At 38.2% G+C, this 19,465-nt stretch overlaps 2 protein-coding genes across 2 annotated transcripts; one reads left to right on the top strand and one right to left on the bottom strand.

Moving 5' to 3' along the window:
* Positions 1 to 1,642: 1,642 nt before the first annotated feature.
* On the top strand, positions 1,643 to 3,137 carry btg4 (B-cell translocation gene 4). Its single transcript, XM_051895086.1, has 4 exons — positions 1,643 to 2,031; positions 2,114 to 2,251; positions 2,364 to 2,613; positions 2,722 to 3,137. Exons 1-4 carry the CDS (start codon positions 1,859 to 1,861, stop codon positions 2,923 to 2,925), a joined length of 765 nt encoding a protein of 254 aa, XP_051751046.1. The 5' UTR covers positions 1,643 to 1,858; the 3' UTR covers positions 2,926 to 3,137.
* Positions 3,138 to 17,639: 14,502 nt separating this feature from the next.
* LOC127512920 (proline rich transmembrane protein 1B-like) lies at positions 17,640 to 18,834 on the bottom strand. Its single transcript, XM_051894293.1, has 2 exons — positions 18,627 to 18,834; positions 17,640 to 18,533 (listed from the first exon to the last, which is right to left on the bottom strand). Exons 1-2 carry the CDS (start codon positions 18,766 to 18,768, stop codon positions 18,394 to 18,396), a joined length of 282 nt encoding a protein of 93 aa, XP_051750253.1. The 5' UTR covers positions 18,769 to 18,834; the 3' UTR covers positions 17,640 to 18,393.
* Between the last annotated feature and the right edge of the window lie 631 nt (positions 18,835 to 19,465).

Below are 19,465 nucleotides of genomic sequence, written 5' to 3'. Positions count from 1 at the left end.
ATTATAGGTAACTTTACCTGCCAAATAAATTGATTCATAACTGGTTGCGGAAAACAAAGGTCCTCATAACGAACATTTAAAGCGAGTCAGTCTTACCTGAAGAATCTCATCGGGAGCTCTCTCTGTTGTCATCTTTCAAAGTGCCTGTGCTTTGGATTCCCTCACACGCCGTCTGTATTTATAGCCAGAGCTGATATTGTATGTTCAAATTCAGCGCCCTCCGAGGCGGGAGCCACTTGAGCGCGAACTACGGCGCTCACCGCTGCAGATACTGGCGCTCGTTCTCCCAGCAAAATACAGAGATGCGCGCCGTACAAAACCAGTGGAATGTAGCCTACTTAATATTAACTTAAACTAATGAGATTTTAATTAAATAATTTTCACTAAATATAAACAATAAAACATCTTTACATTTGATTGATTGTGCACTCCCCCAAACCCCGACGTGAACTGTAAATTGTATTAATCTAACTTAGTTATTCAGAGCATATACAGCATAGGCCTAGTCTTTGTAATTTTCCGTGAATTAAAACAATGTTTCACAGATAAACATACCGTTCATTAGGCTGTACAATATTAAGGTTCAATATATTTCCAGAGTTTTAAGGACATTTTTTTGAAAGATGTAAGCTACCTATTTTCAGTGATCGACACCCAGACTGGCCGACTATCTCACAGCATATCATTCTTATAATTTAGTAATAATAATAATAATAATAATAGCCTAATATTGCCTAGTTCGATAGCTTTAGGCTGTTTGCTTATTTCCAAGTAATAGCGACTTTGAATGTGCGTTCATCTGCATTTCTCAACGGCTTCTAAAGCTCATGCAATCATATTGTAGAGTCGGAATGATCAGTTTATTATCCACAGTAATATAAGTATACATTGCTCAGTCGTTACCTGTTATCATTCCTTAGGTTGAAAGAACAAAAGTCAAGCGTAACGAAGCTTGGAGACAACAAACTGCCTCTGAGGCTCATATCTATGTCAACACTGAAAACTAGCTATGTTGTTAGCGGTTGTGAGGCAATGCTATACACAGTGTTTAGTGGACAATGGCTCTCTGGACTAGGTTACCAGAGAGACCATTTAGTCCACGTGAAGACAGGTCTAGGCTTGCCCACAGGGACTAGGTAAAAAAAAAAAAAAAAAATCACCACGTCCTTGCAGGCCCAACCTGTTTTTAAGGAACAAGTTTGCTCAACTGTTCTATGAAGCTAATCAAATCTCTACTGTATGTTCTCTATATTATCAACTTGGCCTACTAAATTAAGGATGGATCTGTCTAAAAACAACCCAATATCATGGTAATAAATGGGAGTGGGAGTACAGGCAAAAATAGATCCACACACATTTAGCCTACAATAGGTTACCTATTTGTATATTGGTTCAACATGGCATTAAATGTAAGTGACATAAGTTAATTAGAAATTAAACTTATAATTAATGTTAATTATAAGTTTAATTTCTTTGGTAGTTCACACAACGATTAGGAAAAATCCCTCTTTGTTGAAATTGAGAATAGTGATTAGTAAAGACTTCATTTTGAACATTATTAGGTCCTCCCACAATTTGAAACACCTGTTCAATCTAATTACAGATCAGCACATCCTGAGACATTAAAAAGCTGACTGATGTTGAAAAAGTTTGAAATTCTAAGTTGTAGAGCCTAATATGACTTTATATAGCTGAAGCAAAACACCAGTGTGACCTACTTATGAAGTGTTTGTAATATAAAGCAAGTTTGTTTGCTTTTGTTTTTTTATAATAGCATACTTTTAAGATTTTTTTTTTTAAAAGAAACAAACCGCATTAATTAGCTTGTCTTATTGACTTACCATCTCAAGACTTGAGCATGAAGGAAGAGATTGCAGCAACAGTGTTTTTTATTGCAAGACTAGCAAAGAAACATGGTAAACTGGATCGTGTTCGGAGGGAGAAATTTGCTGTGGAACTAACTTCAGTGCTCTTTGAAAGTTACAAAAGTCATTGGTACCCAGAAAAACCAACCAAAGGACAAGCTTTTAGGTGAGTAACCTAATTTTAGCTTAACTTGTGAAAACTAAGTGTAAGTGGACATTAAGTGTTTGGATTAATTTATTTTCCTTAGGTGTCTAAGGATGAACAAAGCTCAAATGAGAGACCCAGTTATCGAACGTGCTTGTTGCCAGAGTGACATTGTTTATGAAGATCTTGGATTACCAAAGGAAATGACCATTTGGGTTGATCCAGGAGAGGTGTCATGCCGGTAGTGCTAAATTTGCTGGCCTGTCACTGAAGTGCATAATCTAGAGTCGTTTTGATGACTTGATTTTACCACTGCAGTACCAAAAGTGAAAATGTTGTTCATTCTCTTAAAGGTATGGTGAGAAGTCAACCCCATTTTGTGTTACTCAGTTCGAGGGTCAAAAGAGAGATGGGGAGTTCTCCCGTAGGATAAATAATGCTGTGGAAAGGGCTTCATCAGACTACCACTCTGGAACCTCCTCTGATGAGGAGGGAGGAAACACCAGCATGAGCAGCACTGTGAGTAGCAGCAATAGCAGCAGTCTTTCTGTTCCAGAGCCCAAATGCATCCCGACGGTCTCCAATCCAAACAGTGTATACCAGGTAACAAAGTCCTGATAACCACTTTTCAGTCCCTTAGAATGTCTTTAACGCTACTTGTTGCGCTCTTAAACTTGCATTGGTTTAATTGCTGCTGTTTTCCATCTATAGTTCAGTGAGTTTGGGCAGCCCCCTCCCATGCAAAACTGGGGGACGTACCCTAAAAGAAAACCATATGTTGCTGAGGGCTACCAGCAGCATTCTTCAGGAGGACCATACCCACCTCATAAGAGTTTTAAGGGCTACAGGCCCTCCTATGCCTTCTCTGGCCCAAGGGTGGATCGATATCACTGGGTCAGCAAGAACCGCTCTTAGACTTTCATTTTAAAACCAAAGTGTATCATTGTTTTGTTGATCAGCTATGCAGGCATATGTGAGTGTTATTGAATATAACTTAAATGTAATGATTTAATAAATTATTTATGGAGTCATGTGGCAATGCCATGAATGCACTTTTAAAGTTAATTTTATTAAATGGTTTTTGTGGAGTGGAAAAGACTTTCTGAATAAAATCTATTTTAATAAAACTTGCTTGTGGAAGTGCTTGATGTTTATGCTGGTGCCACTAGATGGTGGCAAATATACACTATACAATACCCATACCAATTTTGCCAAAGCAGAATTTCTTCTCACTCGTTTCATTTCACCTCTTACATTCATGACAGTTGGTGTTGACTAATACTAAATGAGATGGCTTGTAACTCTGGTTTAAAAACCCTAATCTACAGCTGTAAGTCAGAGCACTTCATAACTTTTCTGAGCTTCCCTTCACTTCCCTTCCCTTCCCTGTTCTAACTTGTAGTAATTTAACTTAATTTCACATTGTGTACTGAAAGTCTCTAATTATCTAAATGAATTTTGCATTGTACTGTATGTCAAATCGGTAAGATGTGAGGTGGGAGATGTTTTGCTAATCTTTCTCCTGGGTGTATGTTTCCAAACTTTACTTGCACTAGCAGTAGTCCTTCTGTTGAAAAGGAAAATGGGGTGTGGTAGCCTAATAGTTTCAGTCCCCCTGTAGCCTATGTTTTCAAGAACCCTCTAAAAGCGCTAATGAATTGCTGATGCCTGAGAGACTAAATATTTAGACTGGTCTACAATCCAAATCCTGTAGCGTGAAATGTTTTGACTGGAACTGACTCTGAAAGAGTGTGTGTGTGTATAGAAACCTACTAAATATCTCAGATTGCACCTTCATTGCTCATGTGAACAAGCACTGATTTGCCTTAGATTTACCAATTAGCCACCAAGCGGAAAACTTGCTAAAAGTAGTGTGTGTGGGCATTACTTGATTATTGCATCTGTATGTAAACATTGTTTATGCTAGAGACTCTTTTAACTGCACATCAGGGGTACCTGCACGATTCAGACAGATTAAAAAATGTAATCAAAGGTTGCTGAGTCACAGCAGCCATTTATTTTTTTAGTTGTCGCATTTATATCTTTACTACACTGTAAACGCTGTACTTAACTATAGAAGTTAGACAAGTTCTCAGTTGCACTTAAATTTTATCACCTCATCAATTCTTTAATCATTGATGAATTTGGTGTAACAGCTGAAAAGGTACTGTTCAACAGCAGGCTATATAATTAAAATCCACAATAGAAATAAAAGAAAGACAATGGCGAGCAAACAAAAAAGAAAGTGTGCTCCACCATCGTGTTTTATAATGCCCCGTGACGTACACAATCGTTGTGTAGTTTGTTTGTGAGTGGTGCTTGGCTCTCTTCGTGAGAGATGAGAATCAAGCCTCTGTGCCTTGCAGTTCCGGCCCCACGTTTGTTGATTCAGCGTGATTGGCTGCGTTTGCAGATGGATTTATTGGAGGAGCTTGAAGGGGTTTCCCTTGCTTCTCTCGCTAGCTCTGCGGCTCTCATGGCTGATCCAGAAGCCTGCTCGGCAGCTTCTTCAGGATTGGCTGAGTGCATTTTGCTCACCTCTAGTTCCTCCTTCAATCATTGCCCCACATATGATGAGCTTGTAGAGCTTATGACTTGTGCTATGGCCAGACTGAGCCTAGACAGGTCTAGCCCGAGACAGGAAGTCACTCTAGATGAGTGATTCCTGCTGGATCATAAGCACCCAGCTCCAGTGAGCCTTTCTTTTCTCCTGAAACTGCACACTGAGGTGTCAGGCTTGTGGAGGAATCTGTATTCAATCCACATAGTTCTCTCTAATTTGAGTTACATGAATGTGGAGGGGCTATGTGAGCAGGGATATGGGAAGATGTGCCCGGTTAAGGATAATCTGGCCAGCTATCTCTCCCTGGGGTCGTCTTCCTCATTGAAGGCTCCCTTTTTGCCCTCAAAACAATGCCAAACAACATAGCGGCTGGTGGGCAAAGCATATGTGGCAGAGGGTAAGGCTGGCGGTGCCCTGCACACCATGACGGTGTTGCAGGCCTACTAAACCAACCTCTTTAATGACCTGGATCAGTGTAAGGGATTGTCCCCTGAAGTGGTCGTGCCCCCTCAGAATTTTGAGCCAAATGGATTTTGAATGCAGCTTCCAAAAGACAAAAATTAATAATATTTTTTTGTACATTTGATATGATAACACAGGTGTGATAAGAACATTCAGTGCGGCATGTCATCAACTGCTAAATTCAAATATGCGTTCGGACTTTGGCTGGCACTGAGCCAGAAATGGACGTGCTCACCTGTCATGAATCACAACCACAGATCCACAGCTGTTCAGTTTTCAACCATATAATGTTTATTTTATTTTTCTGATATTTAAATACACATAGTACTAGCAAAAAAAAGTTTGTAAAATACACACATAATGTCTAAGTGGCAATGTTAATCTTATCAAATAGCTATAATTTTGCGACGTGTTTTATTGATATTAGATACACACTGTGTATGTAATTATAAAGTTAACTCAATTCTTTTCCTAGTTCATCGGCCACTTACTTTCATGTCTTTTGGGAGAAGTGGATAAATGTATGCCTAGCATACCTATAATGCCATGTCTAATGTAACTCCTTCCTTCCCACTAGATGGCGCTGTTCGCCATAGGTTGAGTTAAACTACCTTCGAAAAAACTTTATTTGTTATGCTTCATAGCATCAAGCATGCAAAGCACAACAGCCATGTTCCCATTCTGCGCAGCAGAGAGATCGCATGCTCTAATTGCATCTGTTTCCAGTTTGTTGTGTAAAGCCCCCTGAGAAGCTTTGCTTGTAAGTTTATCGCTTATAATTGTTATTTGATTACGATAGTTGAAAATACAGTCTAGGCAGACTTCCCTGACTCTCTCCTATGGGAGCATCAATAAAGATTGAGCTGGACTAGGACCTGCTTTCAGTTGTTGCCCTCTCTGGGTTTATTGTAGCTTTAAACATGCATATCTATATGGTTAATTTTAAGTTCCCCCCAGTTATTAGCTGCAGGGGGGTTTAAAGCAGTTCCTGTACAGATACCGTTATGAGTATATAAGACCTTAAGGGGGTGAGAGCTGGTATATCCAGGCTCTCACTCTAAATGGTTGCTTCCCCAATAATTAGACTGCATCTTAAAACAAGGGGATAAGCTCCCCTTTTCAGGGTAGATTAGGTATATTCCTTTTTTGAGTAGAACTTGGCACATGAGAATTGAAGTGTACTAAGTCGCAAGAAGCAGCCCTCTCTCTCATCTGTTGCTCTCCCCAGTCCATTGGATTGGGTATTGAAGCAGAGCTATGCTCCTTATGAATGTCTGCAAGGTTGAGATGGACAGATAAGGTCTGTCACACTCCCCAGTTCATTGAGTGGGGGGTTTAATCAGTGTTTTCCTCCCTGGCAGGTATGACTATGAGTATAGAGCCTGACAGGTGGAGATGTAGAGGGTTGCATCCATTCTCTCACCAGTCATCCTCCTCAGCTTTTGGATCTTAAAGCGTGGTTAATCTGGTTATAGGCTCTTCTTCTAGGTTCAAATAATATACTCATTGTTTATATGCAAGGACCAGACAGATGAGAGGTGATATGATCTAAGCCATGTCAATGACACTTTGAGGACACCTTTGCGTGATTGCGTCTGAAGCACGTGTCAACTAGTCCAATGGTGAGACGGAACTTCACAGGCGGAACTTCACCTCACGGTTCCGGCTCCACTGCTGCCGAGGCAGCACGGAAGCTCAGATCATGGGGATCGCAGATGGATCTCTCAGAGGGGTTAGAGAGAGGCACTGCCCTTTCTCTGCTTTAGCCAGGGGATGATCCAGCGCTCTCTCACTGGGATCAGAAGCCCGCTCTGAGGCTTCTTCTGCCCAGGGGGAGAGCCAGGTGTTTCATTTATCCGGCTCTGAGGAGATGGATGTGCTGAGCATCGAGGAGGAATCGCCACCTCCTCCCTCAGCGTGTGAGGAGCTGGTGGAGGTTATTTCTCATGCTGTGTCTAAGTTGATTGGCCAGCCAAGAAACAAGGCGCTCGTCTGAAAAGCAAACTGGACGAGCGCTTTTTGTCATCAAGCACTACACCCCCACCACAGGGCCTTCCTTTCTTCCCAGATCTGCATAATGAGTTCCAAATGTATCTCGATGGGTCCTGCATATTATAGAAAAAGGTTAAAGATCCAGTTTGGTTCTCGTCCACCACGATTCAACGGGGTGCTACACACGGTAGTACATCCCGAGCAGCCTTTGGTGATGGAACAAGAAGTAAAGTACCTATTAGCGAAAGTAGCTATAGAATGGGTTCCTCCACCTGACAGAGATTTAGGGTTCTACAGCCGGTACTTCACTGTTCCCAAAAAGGACGTAGGGTTGCGTTCTATATTAGGTCTTCATCTTCTGAATCATTCAGTCAAGAAGCCCAAGTTCAAAATATTGACTTTAAAGCAGATTGTGACTCAAATCAGATTTGAGGACTGATTCTTCATGATAGACCTAAAGGATGCATACTTCCATGTCTCCATCCTTCCACAACACAGGAAGTTCCTAAGGTTTGCTTTCAGGGGTGAAGCATACCCGTATCGGGTTCTTCTCTTCGGCCTAGCTCTATCCCCCCGCACGTTTACGAAATGCGTAGATGCAGCTCTGGTGCCGCTCAGACTGCAAGGAATTCATATTCTGAACTACAGAGATGACTGGCTTAGTCTAGCAGAGTCAGAGCATATGGCGGTTTGTTCCAAAAATATTCTTTCATGCTAAGATGTTTTTTTACATTAAGTCACAAATTATCACTTAATCTTGATGAACTTCATGATGTTCTCATTAATCCATGCATTGCCATTGGCCGGAAGTGATTGTTTATAGATTAAAAAGTTTAAAATATTAGTGTCTCAGTAAACTAAGTGGTGCACGCAGTACTATCCAACCTCTATCTTTGGACATGATTCTTTGGCATTATCGTTGATAAAAACAACTTGTTTGCCTGAATGAGTCCATCTTGGTTTTCAGACTTGTGTACTGGAATGCAGCTCTTAGCTCCAACATCCGACTTCTGAGTTAAATTAGCGAACCATTATTGGGTAAATGTGTTTCCATTGTAGATTATGCACACGTCTTCTTAAAAGGATAAAAATCTTATACAGTATGTCTCCATTTAGCACATGATTTTATGCACATTTTTAAAATTTATGCACATCTTGGCATTTCCATCCAGCATTTTTTTTATGTGATATCCCAAAATTTGTATAACAATAAGTGGATGGAAACATGGTATGACCCATTTCTACGGAAGCCCTAAACGGCCATGGATTATTATTTTTTTCTATCTTGTTTTGTCATGATCACGACTTATTTTCTCGTGATCTCGAGATAACAAAAGTTATTTTGTCGTGATCACGACTTAATTTTCTCGTGATCTCGAGATAACAAAAGTTGTTTTCTTGTTATCACGACTTAATTTTCTCGTGATCACGACTTAATCTCTGCTCTAAATTACACAAATGTGCCAACAGGTGTCAGTATATTACCAAATATAACTGATGATGTGCGGTAAATATCCACTTTACTGTATTAGTTCATATTGGCCCAGATTGTTCGAGTTTCGGACAGAGAGAGTCTTCGTGATCGCTTTATTTTGTGCAGTATTGTGTGCGTTAAGTAATTAACTTAACTGTTAAATGCTTGAATATGATTATTTTGCTTGAAAGTTTATCTGTTATCGTTCTGACTAGTGCATGACTCACCACAGTTTCACGACCACAATAGTTCGGTGTGATACTAAACTTATTGCTTATTAAAACTAATTTTGATGTCACTATAGTATTCTGTTTGCACCTTATTGTGTATCTTTAAGACACCATTTTAATCATCGCAGTTTCAGTGTTCGTTTACCTCACTATGTCACTCAATGTAGGCTATATTGATAAGAAATATGATTTATAGCCTATGTCATTTAATTCAGTGATAGTGTGTTTCTACATTTCTTTGCTGGAAACAACACACATACATAAACACTCTTCTCAAACAGCATCCCAAGATTGTTTTAGCCTATATCAACTGGATTAAAGTTTTGTTTTTTGGAAATCTGGAGTATTGCACCTCTTTTTAATGAAAGCTGGAGGAAGACAGTTTAATGATATCACAGCCTATCCTACATGACGAATAATAATAACAAACACATTATGTAATATAATTTTATTTCAAACGAATGAGGAAAATAAAGTGGGTTTAATCTAATAATTTTTAGAATTCTAGAATAATCTGGCATCTTTCTGAAGGCACTCTGGCTGCGCTTGAGATGTTGAATGCTCTGTTGATCATTAAACATGTTAATTACACAAATAAAATGTTTAGCGTACATTTATTGAACAGTGATTGATTAACCTATATGTATTTATTTATTGTAAACTTTATTATTAAGTGAAGTAAACACTTTGCTGAAATATCCACAAGATATAAGAGCGCATGATTTATCCGTCGATCAGATGCGCGTGAAAGTTGTGTTCGTTACTATAGCAACAGTAGAATCCGGGTACAGTGTGTTTCAGAATCAATCACTGTAAAATAAACTTTTATGTCGAGATGACGAGAAAACAACTTTTGTTATCTCGAGATCACGAGAAAATAAATCGTGATCACGACAAAACAAAATCGAAAAAAATAATAATCCATGGCCGTTTAGGGCTTCCGTACCATTTCAGATTCGGCCAAAATGACAACATTAGTGGTTACATATAAATAAATTTAGAAGTTTGATTAAAACTACTACTAGGGACAATTCAGTAGTCACTGGATATTGGTAGGGAATATAATGAAAATATAATGAAATACTTTCAATTTATATGTTGCTTGCAAAAATTATATTTCATCGGAATATAAAATACATGGATATATTTCAATTGCTGTAAGTGAGGAAAGATACTTTTTGGATGGTCTTTAGGCATCTACTTGCTGGGAATTAACTATACAACACTAACCAGAAACCAAATTTTGACCCCTTGGTGTGGCCCAACATTGTAACATCGGCTCAACCAATGGCGTGAGTTTTCAGTCTGTCCAAAGCAGGACAAACAGTCATTGTTTTTTTCATTCTCTGCTTCAGATTTTTCAGGCATGCTTGCAATATGTGGTCTTGCTTTCTGCACATACATATAGGTGGAGACTGCAGATTTAGTCTGGTAAAAAGTATGTGCTGCATTGCGTGTTTGTGTGGTGACCTGAGGTCAAATCTACTGGAGTCATTTCCCAATCCTACATCCCCCTCATCTTCCACTTCCCCCCGTCCCTTCCAGTCTACTCTCTCGCTATCTTTTGCAATAAGAAAGAGGCCAAAAAATCAAGTACTGTAAGGTCCTAAATCTAAAGATAATGTAACACATCCAACATGGTTTTAGATTAACTTTCTGTATCATTGTCATGGTATATAACAAGAGCTTTCCAGTGACAATTGTTATTAAGTTCAGTGATGGTTTAACCTTAAAGACATAATTTTTTCATTTAACATGCTAACTTCTGCTTTGAGACTGTTTTAACTTGTCTTAAATATGTTTACTAGAATAGAAGATCAGAAATATGTTTTCAAGACTTGTAAAAACAAACTAAACAAATTAATTTTTTTAGTCCTATATGTTTTTTTTATTTAAAAATAGACTAGTGCTAGTGTCTAACGAGTGATGTTACTGTGTAATTAACTTTCTCGCAGAGTTTTTTGTTTAGAATTTTCAAGTGACCCAAAACACCTCAATCTTCATTGCTGTCATCATACATTTAAATTAAACAAAAAAATCAAATACTCAAAATCATGCTTTCTTCATTATAATTCACATTGCGTGTAACAGAGAAAAAAAAAAAATCACTTCATACACACTGGCGCTGTGCCAAATCCTGCTCAGAAGTATGACTCGCATTTCCTGAAATGGGCCTCATTGTTGAAAAACTATATGAACACAAACCCATACATCTATCCAAACTTCAAGTGTATAATGCAAAAATAAATGCATTTAAAAACAAGTTAAATTTATTCAGATTCACCCAAAAAACAGCATTCAAAATCCATCCAATACTTTGATGCACTTAGTATATGATTTATTTAAAACAACAGTCACATTGAGCTGAACTGAGAACTGGAACATGACAGTCAATTGGGGGCTGATATTTCTGAGCCTGGTGATGGTGGATTGTTAAGTGGTGTATCATTCAGAAGAAAGGAGTGTTCAAAAGATCAACAGTTCACTGGCTTTAATCAGAGCCGCTGTAACGGGGCTTTAGCAAGGATTCCATTGACTCAGAAAGAGGGAGGGACTCGGGCAGGAATATCAACCAAGGGGGCCCCAAAACAGAAAGCTGCCAGGGTTCTCTGCTTGTAATTAATATACAGAACATTCCAGTCCAGTTTTCAAAGAAAGTGAGGAACTTGCTTTGTTTACAGTTTTTTTTTTTTTATTCACTTTGGTACTAATTTTACAAGGTGTACATTTTCAAAGCTTTTAGTACAAAAATCTAAACTGATCACAGCTAGTCATTCTTTCAAAACCTGATGGGGATATATAATACATACACTTCTGTTCAAAAGTTTGTTTTTAGACAAACGTTAAGTGTTTTTAGAAATTTTATTCAGTGTTACGTCCAAGGACGTATAGTAATAATTTGTTTTTGTTGTTATTCATGTGAGGAGTGTTACTGGAATCTGTGTACCTCTCCCTGTGCTTGCTTCCCTGATACAATAACAGTGATCACCTGTTTCCAATCGTCTATGCGGGCCCTGTCCGCACACTGATTGGTGCATGCCCCAAGGACCTCAAGATAATGATGCAGAGAGCACTGGAGAAGGCGAGACAACACAGCATTTGAGGTTTTCCGCCCTCCAGTCCCAGACAATTTAGCGAGCCTTGTTAGTGTGTTGGGTTACAATGTTTGTGGCACAATGTGCGTTTTTCTGTTGACGAAATCTGTGATAACCTACTCAAGTTGAATGTTTATGGGTAATGTAGGGTTTTCTCCTGTTTAGTGGATAATCAGGGAGTGAGGAAAGTTACCTGATGTTGGGTTTTCTTTCTTCTTTTTTTTCTTTCTTTCTTTTTCTTTTTCTTTTCTTTTTTTTACGACAGGCAAGTTAATGTTTATTCCCCTCTTTGTTTGGGTCCTCCTCCCGAGGTAATGTTTTATTTTATAAAAACATTATTTTTATACCATTTCAGTTGTTATATATGAAAATAAATGGCAGACACGCCACTTTAAACTCAAACCTCAACGTTTGGTTTTACACTTTATTTCGATGGTCCATTTTAGACAATCTACTAACTATAAGTAACTTTGCAACTACATGTCAAATAACTCATTAATTTGCAACTGAATGTCAACTAACTCTTTGTTACGATGGATTCTGTTCTTGTGTTTGTTGTGGGTGGGTTTGCATGTGTTTTAGTTCTGTTTCATGTGTTTGTATTAATTTTCTATGGTTTCTCATTGATTTGATTATGATTTGCACCTGTTGTACATTGATTAGTTTGCTTTGGTATTTAAACCCTATGTTAGTTCGTTGCCCGTTCTCGTCATATTTTGCTGATTGTTCTGTTCATGGTTTTGTTTTGTTTGTTAGTTTGAAGTTTAATAAATCATTACTGCCAGCAATTAGATCCTGCTCATCTCATCTTTGACGCAATCACACGTGGCACTTTCACTAGAGTATTAGTAGACTTTTAGGTTAGGGTTAGTAGTATATATTGACATGTACTTGCAAAGTTACTTATAGTCAGTAGAATGTCTGTTGGGGGACCATCAAAATAAAGTGTAAGCAGATAACACAGACAGTCTACTAATATTTTAATGACTGGTAGTTGACATGCAGTTGATTTTGGTCAAGTTTGTCCTGCTGGTTTCTGTTCATGCAATATCAGTCAATGGAGCCTGACTTCCAGAAGCTTCATGACATTATTTGATGATGCTTTTGAAGCTTCTGAAAGTCGTGCTTCATTGTATGAATAGAAACCAGCAGAACAAACTTGACCAAAATCACATCCTCAATGTCTTTTGGTCTTTTTCCAGATGCTCTCGCTGGCTCTGGGCTCACTGAGGATGAAGAGACCACAGCAACATCTGGGCCTGATGGGGCAATAAGGACAGGTGGAGTGATGGAGGGTCTTATCCATGGCACTATACCATTTCCAGGATGCTGCTGTGGGCTCCTCATCCTCAGTGTTCACACCAGTCTGACATTTCAGATCCTACAACAATGCACAAACATAATACAAAAGCATTCATTTTAACAGCACAGTGTCATTTAATTTCTGTATTAGAAGTAACAAAATGATCTTTATTTTATTTTGTTTCAGGTTTTTCCTTACACTGGAGCTCGCCTGTTAGCTATACATAATAAAACATGTTTTACAGCAAAATCACAAATATACTTTACTGTTTAGCATCTTTACACCTTCAACAATTCAACAGTTTACTCTACAGTAGATCAACAAATGCAATTTTAACACAAGGATGCTTGTTTTTGGTTTGTAACACTTACATTTTAAAACACCCGCTTCGCTTTTCTCCTCCATGTTTGATTATGATGTATCCTCTCCTGTGGCCTCCTGGGAAGGCTGAGATAGAAAAGTATCAATCGATGAACACTTCAGAATCTGGGCGGAAACAGTAGGCCATCTGTGGATTTCTTGCCTGCTGTTTAATGAATACTGAGGTTTTGGACATACTCTTTCTGATGTACTGTTTTCTCCTACTATAGTAGGTAGGCATATTTGAACGCAACATTAGTATACGCATGTCCAAATCTTGTGAGAATTAGTACACCACCCAGGTATTTCTTGCCTACTCTTTTATGAATACTAAGGATTTGGACATACTTAGGACATACTTATTAGTTTGCCTACTGCTTTTTGCCTACTACATAGTAAGGAAGTTTGTGGTTTAGAATGCAGCCACTGTGTTTCTATTTTCTTCAGTGATTTTGCTTGTTAACAGCAGGTGTTCATCACTAATGCTCAATCATCATTAAATTAATCACTTAATTATCTCATTAACTTTAACTCTGCTTCAGAGTAGAGTGGAGAGTGGGACCATAGCTGTGTCCCAATTCAGGGGCTGCGTCCTCCAGAGGTCACATTGGAAGGCTGCATACGTCATTGAGTCAGTCTCATTTAAGAAAAGTAACCGTCAGACTGCAAAGTAATAAAAAAAAATTACAGTATTTTACACCTCACGAGGAATAATAGTCAATTTTATTACGGTTACTTTTCTTAAATGAGACCGACTCGATGATGTATACAGCCTTCAAATGCGACCTCCGGAGGACGCAGCCCCTGAATTGACCAAATACAATTCTATTTTCTTATTTTTACACTATATAATGTTCTATTTATTAAAACCAAGTATAAATCTCATCAAGTTAGTGTTTTTGGATGAATGGATGAATGGATTTCACAACTGGTAAAATAAAACATATATAAGACAATACAACATTTACTGTAGGTGCCATACAATTTACTGGTGACTTAATTTTAAAAACTGTTCTATTGCGCTTCGGATTTGGCAGTGAAATTCGCCGATTTTGGGTGCGTAAGATGTGAAGGATTCTATGGTCCAGTTAGTATTTTCACCCCATAATGGCGGCGCGCTACCGGAGCGCAATTTAGTGTCTGTTGCCAAAAAAGTATCAGAGTGTCGCCTCTTGGGTTCTATAGACCTTATGTAGCCCCGCCCCTTTTCAGCGCTGCGCTAGTTGTCTTTTGACTTTCGGTTTGTATTTCCACAGCGATCTTACGTATTTATGAATGAACTGCTTGTTTTAAAATATTCTGGGTCTACTGACATTTATTAAGACATCATCTGCTTTAAACATTACAATGCTCACGATAACTTTAAGTTAAACTCTTTCAAAGTTCAAAGACAATATTATAAAGATGGCGGCGCGCTTGTTTCTCTGGCACATAAGGTCTATACCAGAGATCGTATAGGGAGATAAGAGGGTCTGTATCTCTTACCATTGGAGAAAGCGTAACGGCTAACTTAATCACGTGTGGCACCTCTCAGCCTATCATGTAATGGCAGTGACATCAGTCGCAACATTCCTTAGTCTGCCTTCTCTTAAAAAAATCATTTTTTATCAAGCTAAAATCTACATATAGTTCCCAACGAAAGTATTGTTTAGTGTAAAACATGCTGAGGATTAGCGAACAGGCTGTCGATTAATTAAATGATTAGCTATTTCCCCACAAAAGCTGTTTGTGTAGTGAAGCCTCTCATCCATTGGCATCCATTCAAAAAACAGCCTCTGGTCTCCTTCTCTGCGTACCGGCGGGGGCAGAGCGTTAGCATTAGCCGTTACACTTTTTTGGCTAAAGGTTGCAGGCTTTCCTTCCAGTGGCTTTGTCTATAATCTTTGGTGCAGTTTCTCAAAAAGAGCTGCACGAGCGCTGATGACGACACAGCTGTTCCACTATTGGCCGGATTCACCATGACAACAATCATGTGTGTTTCGTGTTTATTTTTTTTACGCCTTCAGTTCCACTAATGCTCACAAATCTGTATTTTTATAACAGTTAAAGCTCTTTTCATGTAGTCGCGATGTTTTATTGTGTCAAGTTTATCAAAATAAAACTGATAAAAAAACTTAGACCCCACTACATTAGTTTTTATATAGGCCTAGTATATGCTTATGTTGAACTTTATTCTTGTAAAAACAGAAGCTGTAAGCAGTACATAAAGTACTGAATGAAAATGTCTCTGAAACATCGGTGTATTAGTCAAATATTGCATTTATTTCACTTCAGCTGTGATAAAGTATGCAAACGCAGCGCGAGCGTCACTACGAGAAGCAGAACGTGTCCGACTTCACGTCTCGTTTTCAGCTCCTCCCCGCCTGCACGTGGCTACTCTTGCCGATCGGTTACATCCAGCTGCAGCCAATGTCGAACACACCTGTCACCTCCTCTCTTTCCCCCATTCATTCTCAATTACCCCCCACTTAACCCACCACACGCTATAGAGGCTCTGCTTTATTTCATTGAGCTGAAGGGAGGCACAGAGACGCGGACTCCCCGCTGTAACTTTACCTGCGGGTGTCGCTGTTTGACAGTGTTTCTTTAGAAAAATGACTGAACACTTTACACTTTTTAATGTCAAATTTGGTAACATTTGCATTGTTTTATTTTTGTAATATCGATTATTTTCTCACCCAGTTTTTTTGAGGAGGCACTGCCTCCCTTGCCTTCTCGGAGGAAACGCCCCTGATAGCAGGAGTGATGTACATGGCCCTCTCTGTCAGTGATTTATTCATTGAAATATTGTAGAACGAGGTATCAAGAAAAGTCAATGAGCCAGAATTCGAACTCGGGTCACCCGAGCTGCCCACAAGGCTATCGGCGCCAACGATAGGATATTATTTTAAACTTGACCACAATGTTTTATTCTCCATCATTCAATACATTTTGCCTGTACATCAATTAACCTTTATGTTATAACATCACAGATTAAAATCTATAAATCAAAATATTTATTGCATTTATGAAGAATAGGCTCAGCACCCAAGGCTCTATCGCCTAATTGCCTCAATGGTGTACAGTGTCTTTAGGTGGACTGCTGAGGCAGATTGCTGGCAACAACCATTTTAGAATTGTTTGTGATTTGGTCTTAGTGAGTTAGGAGTCCTCTTGACTACTTCTAATGAATTTAGGAGCTCGTTTTAGCACTAAAATGCTTTGTGAAATACTCTTAGAGCATCCTAAATTTAGGACTGACATGCCCATTATTTTTAAGAGTTTCTCCTAAATTAGCAAGGAGCTACTTTTAGCGTTAAGATGTTTTGTGAATATGGCCCCAGATTTGTGATAACTTTATTAAAAAGAATAAACTGAAATATTTTTGAAAAACAATCTACAACCCTTGAAAAATGTTTGCAACGTTTGCAATGTTTGCTTTATTGAAAATAGTAGCAGTTAACATGTTCTGCTTCACTCATGTACTAGTCGAGTGGGGTGGGCTGGCCTGGGGTAGGGGTGGGGGTGGTGCTTGACAAATTCCATTGGTTTATGTAATAATTAAGAAAACAATTAAATGTGCTCCGAAGGATATGAATGGTCCTCAGATGTAGTGCAGGGGAAGTGCAGTAATGCAGTATTGACAAATAGTATACATCAGGAACAGTTTTAGGATTATAAGGAACTCAGTTACAGTCCTAAAGGAGGAGACACTTCCCATTCTCATCAAGATTCGGTAATATAACAGAAATGGGGGAGGTGATTTTGCAAACTGAGGTTATGTAATTTTAACTTACTGATCTCTGATAACTGATAAAATGAACAACAAGAGTGTTAAGAGACTGACTTTTAAATGGTGCCCCGGGATGTATCAAGAAGATTTTATATGAAGCTGTGCTTTGACATAGAACCGTGACCTATTATTAAGCTATTAGTAAAACTTACCACAGACCAGAGAATAAAATTTATCATGCTTTGTCAGTAGCAGAGTGAAAACAGACATGGAATATCTGTATACATATAGAAATGCCTTCCCACTGCTGTCGCAACTCTGGATGTCCGAGTACAAGAAATTAATTTGTTGCCAAAATCTGACCTGTGATCTTATATCACAGAAATATCTATGACCTCACTTCTGCAGACTGTGATGGAAAATTTTAGACAAAGCAGATGGATGAAATAAATTTTAATAAAAAATGATGTAGTAGTGACGTAAGAAAAAGTACATACTTGAGTGCATGGCAATATTTTACGTATATAATAGAGAAGTTACTTGACAAAAGCATAAAATATGAGAACCAAGTTGGTACATTTTTATGCCTTATTAAGTATGTAAAAAATACTTGTGTATAAAATTATAGATAGAACATAAATGGAGAAAAACGTTACATATGCCATTTACCATTTATATTTTATGTTTATACATGTAAATGTTTAACATAGTTATGTGATTACGGTACTTTGAATACATCTCAAGGTACATTATCGTAAAAGTACTTCATTGTAAAATAATTAGACTAATTAAAATGAAGATTTCATTAATTTGAATGAGATTTCATTACATTATCTGTCATAAAACATCATTCACGTGTATGAACAATGCAAAATATAATGAAAAGGAACAAACAAAAAAGGATATTATCAAACAATACAAGTTTTTTTTTTTTTTTTTTAAACAGATTTAGTTTTAAACTTGGGACTTTTACAGTTTTCAAAGACATTTTTTAACTAATAAAATTTATATTTCTGTAGCATAACCCCCAAAATATAAGCAACATTGTGTGGCTACCATTGCTTATTTAATTTTGAAGCCACAGCTGGTCTTCATCATCTCTGGAGTTGTGGTAGTTGGAGTAGTGAAGTTCAGTGGTGATTGAATAGCAGGGACCAAAAAAAAAAAAAAAAAAAATCCTTCACAAGCTTGCTTACATTTTTTGAATCACTAGCATTACAATCAACAAAATTAAACCAATGAGCCCCAGCACCAGTGAAGCAATATTCAGGTTCTTTGCTATCCTGGAGGACTCTTGAGCTTTTCCAGCATCTCCAAGGGTATTAGCATTGTCTGCCTACAATAACAAAAATATGAATAAGTGCAGAGTACGAATGTGTTATTTTTAGTTATTGATAGCTGTTTTTTAAACAAATTGTAAGTGACTTACTCTGCTTGAGTAGATGATTGCTGCAACTCCAAGTGGCAAACAGCAACAAAAAGTGTTGAAGATAGACCAGGCAAGATAAGTGGGCTCATTCCTGCGGGATGTATCCATTTTTCCAAGCTCCATTGATTTTGTTTCCATATAAACCAAGCTTCAGGTTTAGGTTCAGAGTCTGTGCAGGGTGGGTCAAGGCGCTGGTTTAAATAGGGTGGGCTGTTGTCAGAGAAACAGAAGAAAAAAGCCAGGAGAAGGGAGGGTGTACATCTCAAAAAAAAAAAAAAAAAAAAATTCTTTGTTTTTCTCATGGAAGTTACAGACCATATCAGGTTACTAACTAAGCTGTTGCATAGGCAAAAGGGACATTTTGGAAATGCAGCTGTTGAAGTTGTTGAATGCATATTTATTGTGCATTTGCTAACTATTACACAAAGAATCTATTTTACAATAGTGCAGCTGTTGTGGTTGTTTTGTTGTTTTTAAAGAAATAAGTTGCTGTATGTATGAGAGTGAAAATGTCTTGTTCAGACTAGCTAGTATGGCGCTTTATATGAATATTATATGAATATATAGACATTTAGACTAACATCTGAAGACTTAAAGGTGATTTAGTCTTGAATTTTGGGGTTCCAGACTCTCATTTCAGGATAGCACTAGGCATGGGTGTGGTGCGGGTAATAGAGTGAGTTATGTGGGGTGGGGGTGAGGGGGTGGTGTGGGGGGCTTGATGTTGGTGGCTGGAGGTTACACTACAACCAGGGATTTTCATAATTTATTTTAAACTTTTAACAGACTTGCTTATGATATAAAGATATTATTCATTAGTTACACCAAAGCTGTC

The sequence above is a fragment of the Ctenopharyngodon idella genome, chromosome 5, assembly GCF_019924925.1.
Source record: "Ctenopharyngodon idella isolate HZGC_01 chromosome 5, HZGC01, whole genome shotgun sequence".
Classification (NCBI taxonomy): Eukaryota; Metazoa; Chordata; class Actinopteri; order Cypriniformes; family Xenocyprididae; genus Ctenopharyngodon; species Ctenopharyngodon idella.
The sequence above is the reverse complement of the archived record's forward strand: the minus strand, read 5'-3'. Positions and strand labels throughout refer to the sequence as shown.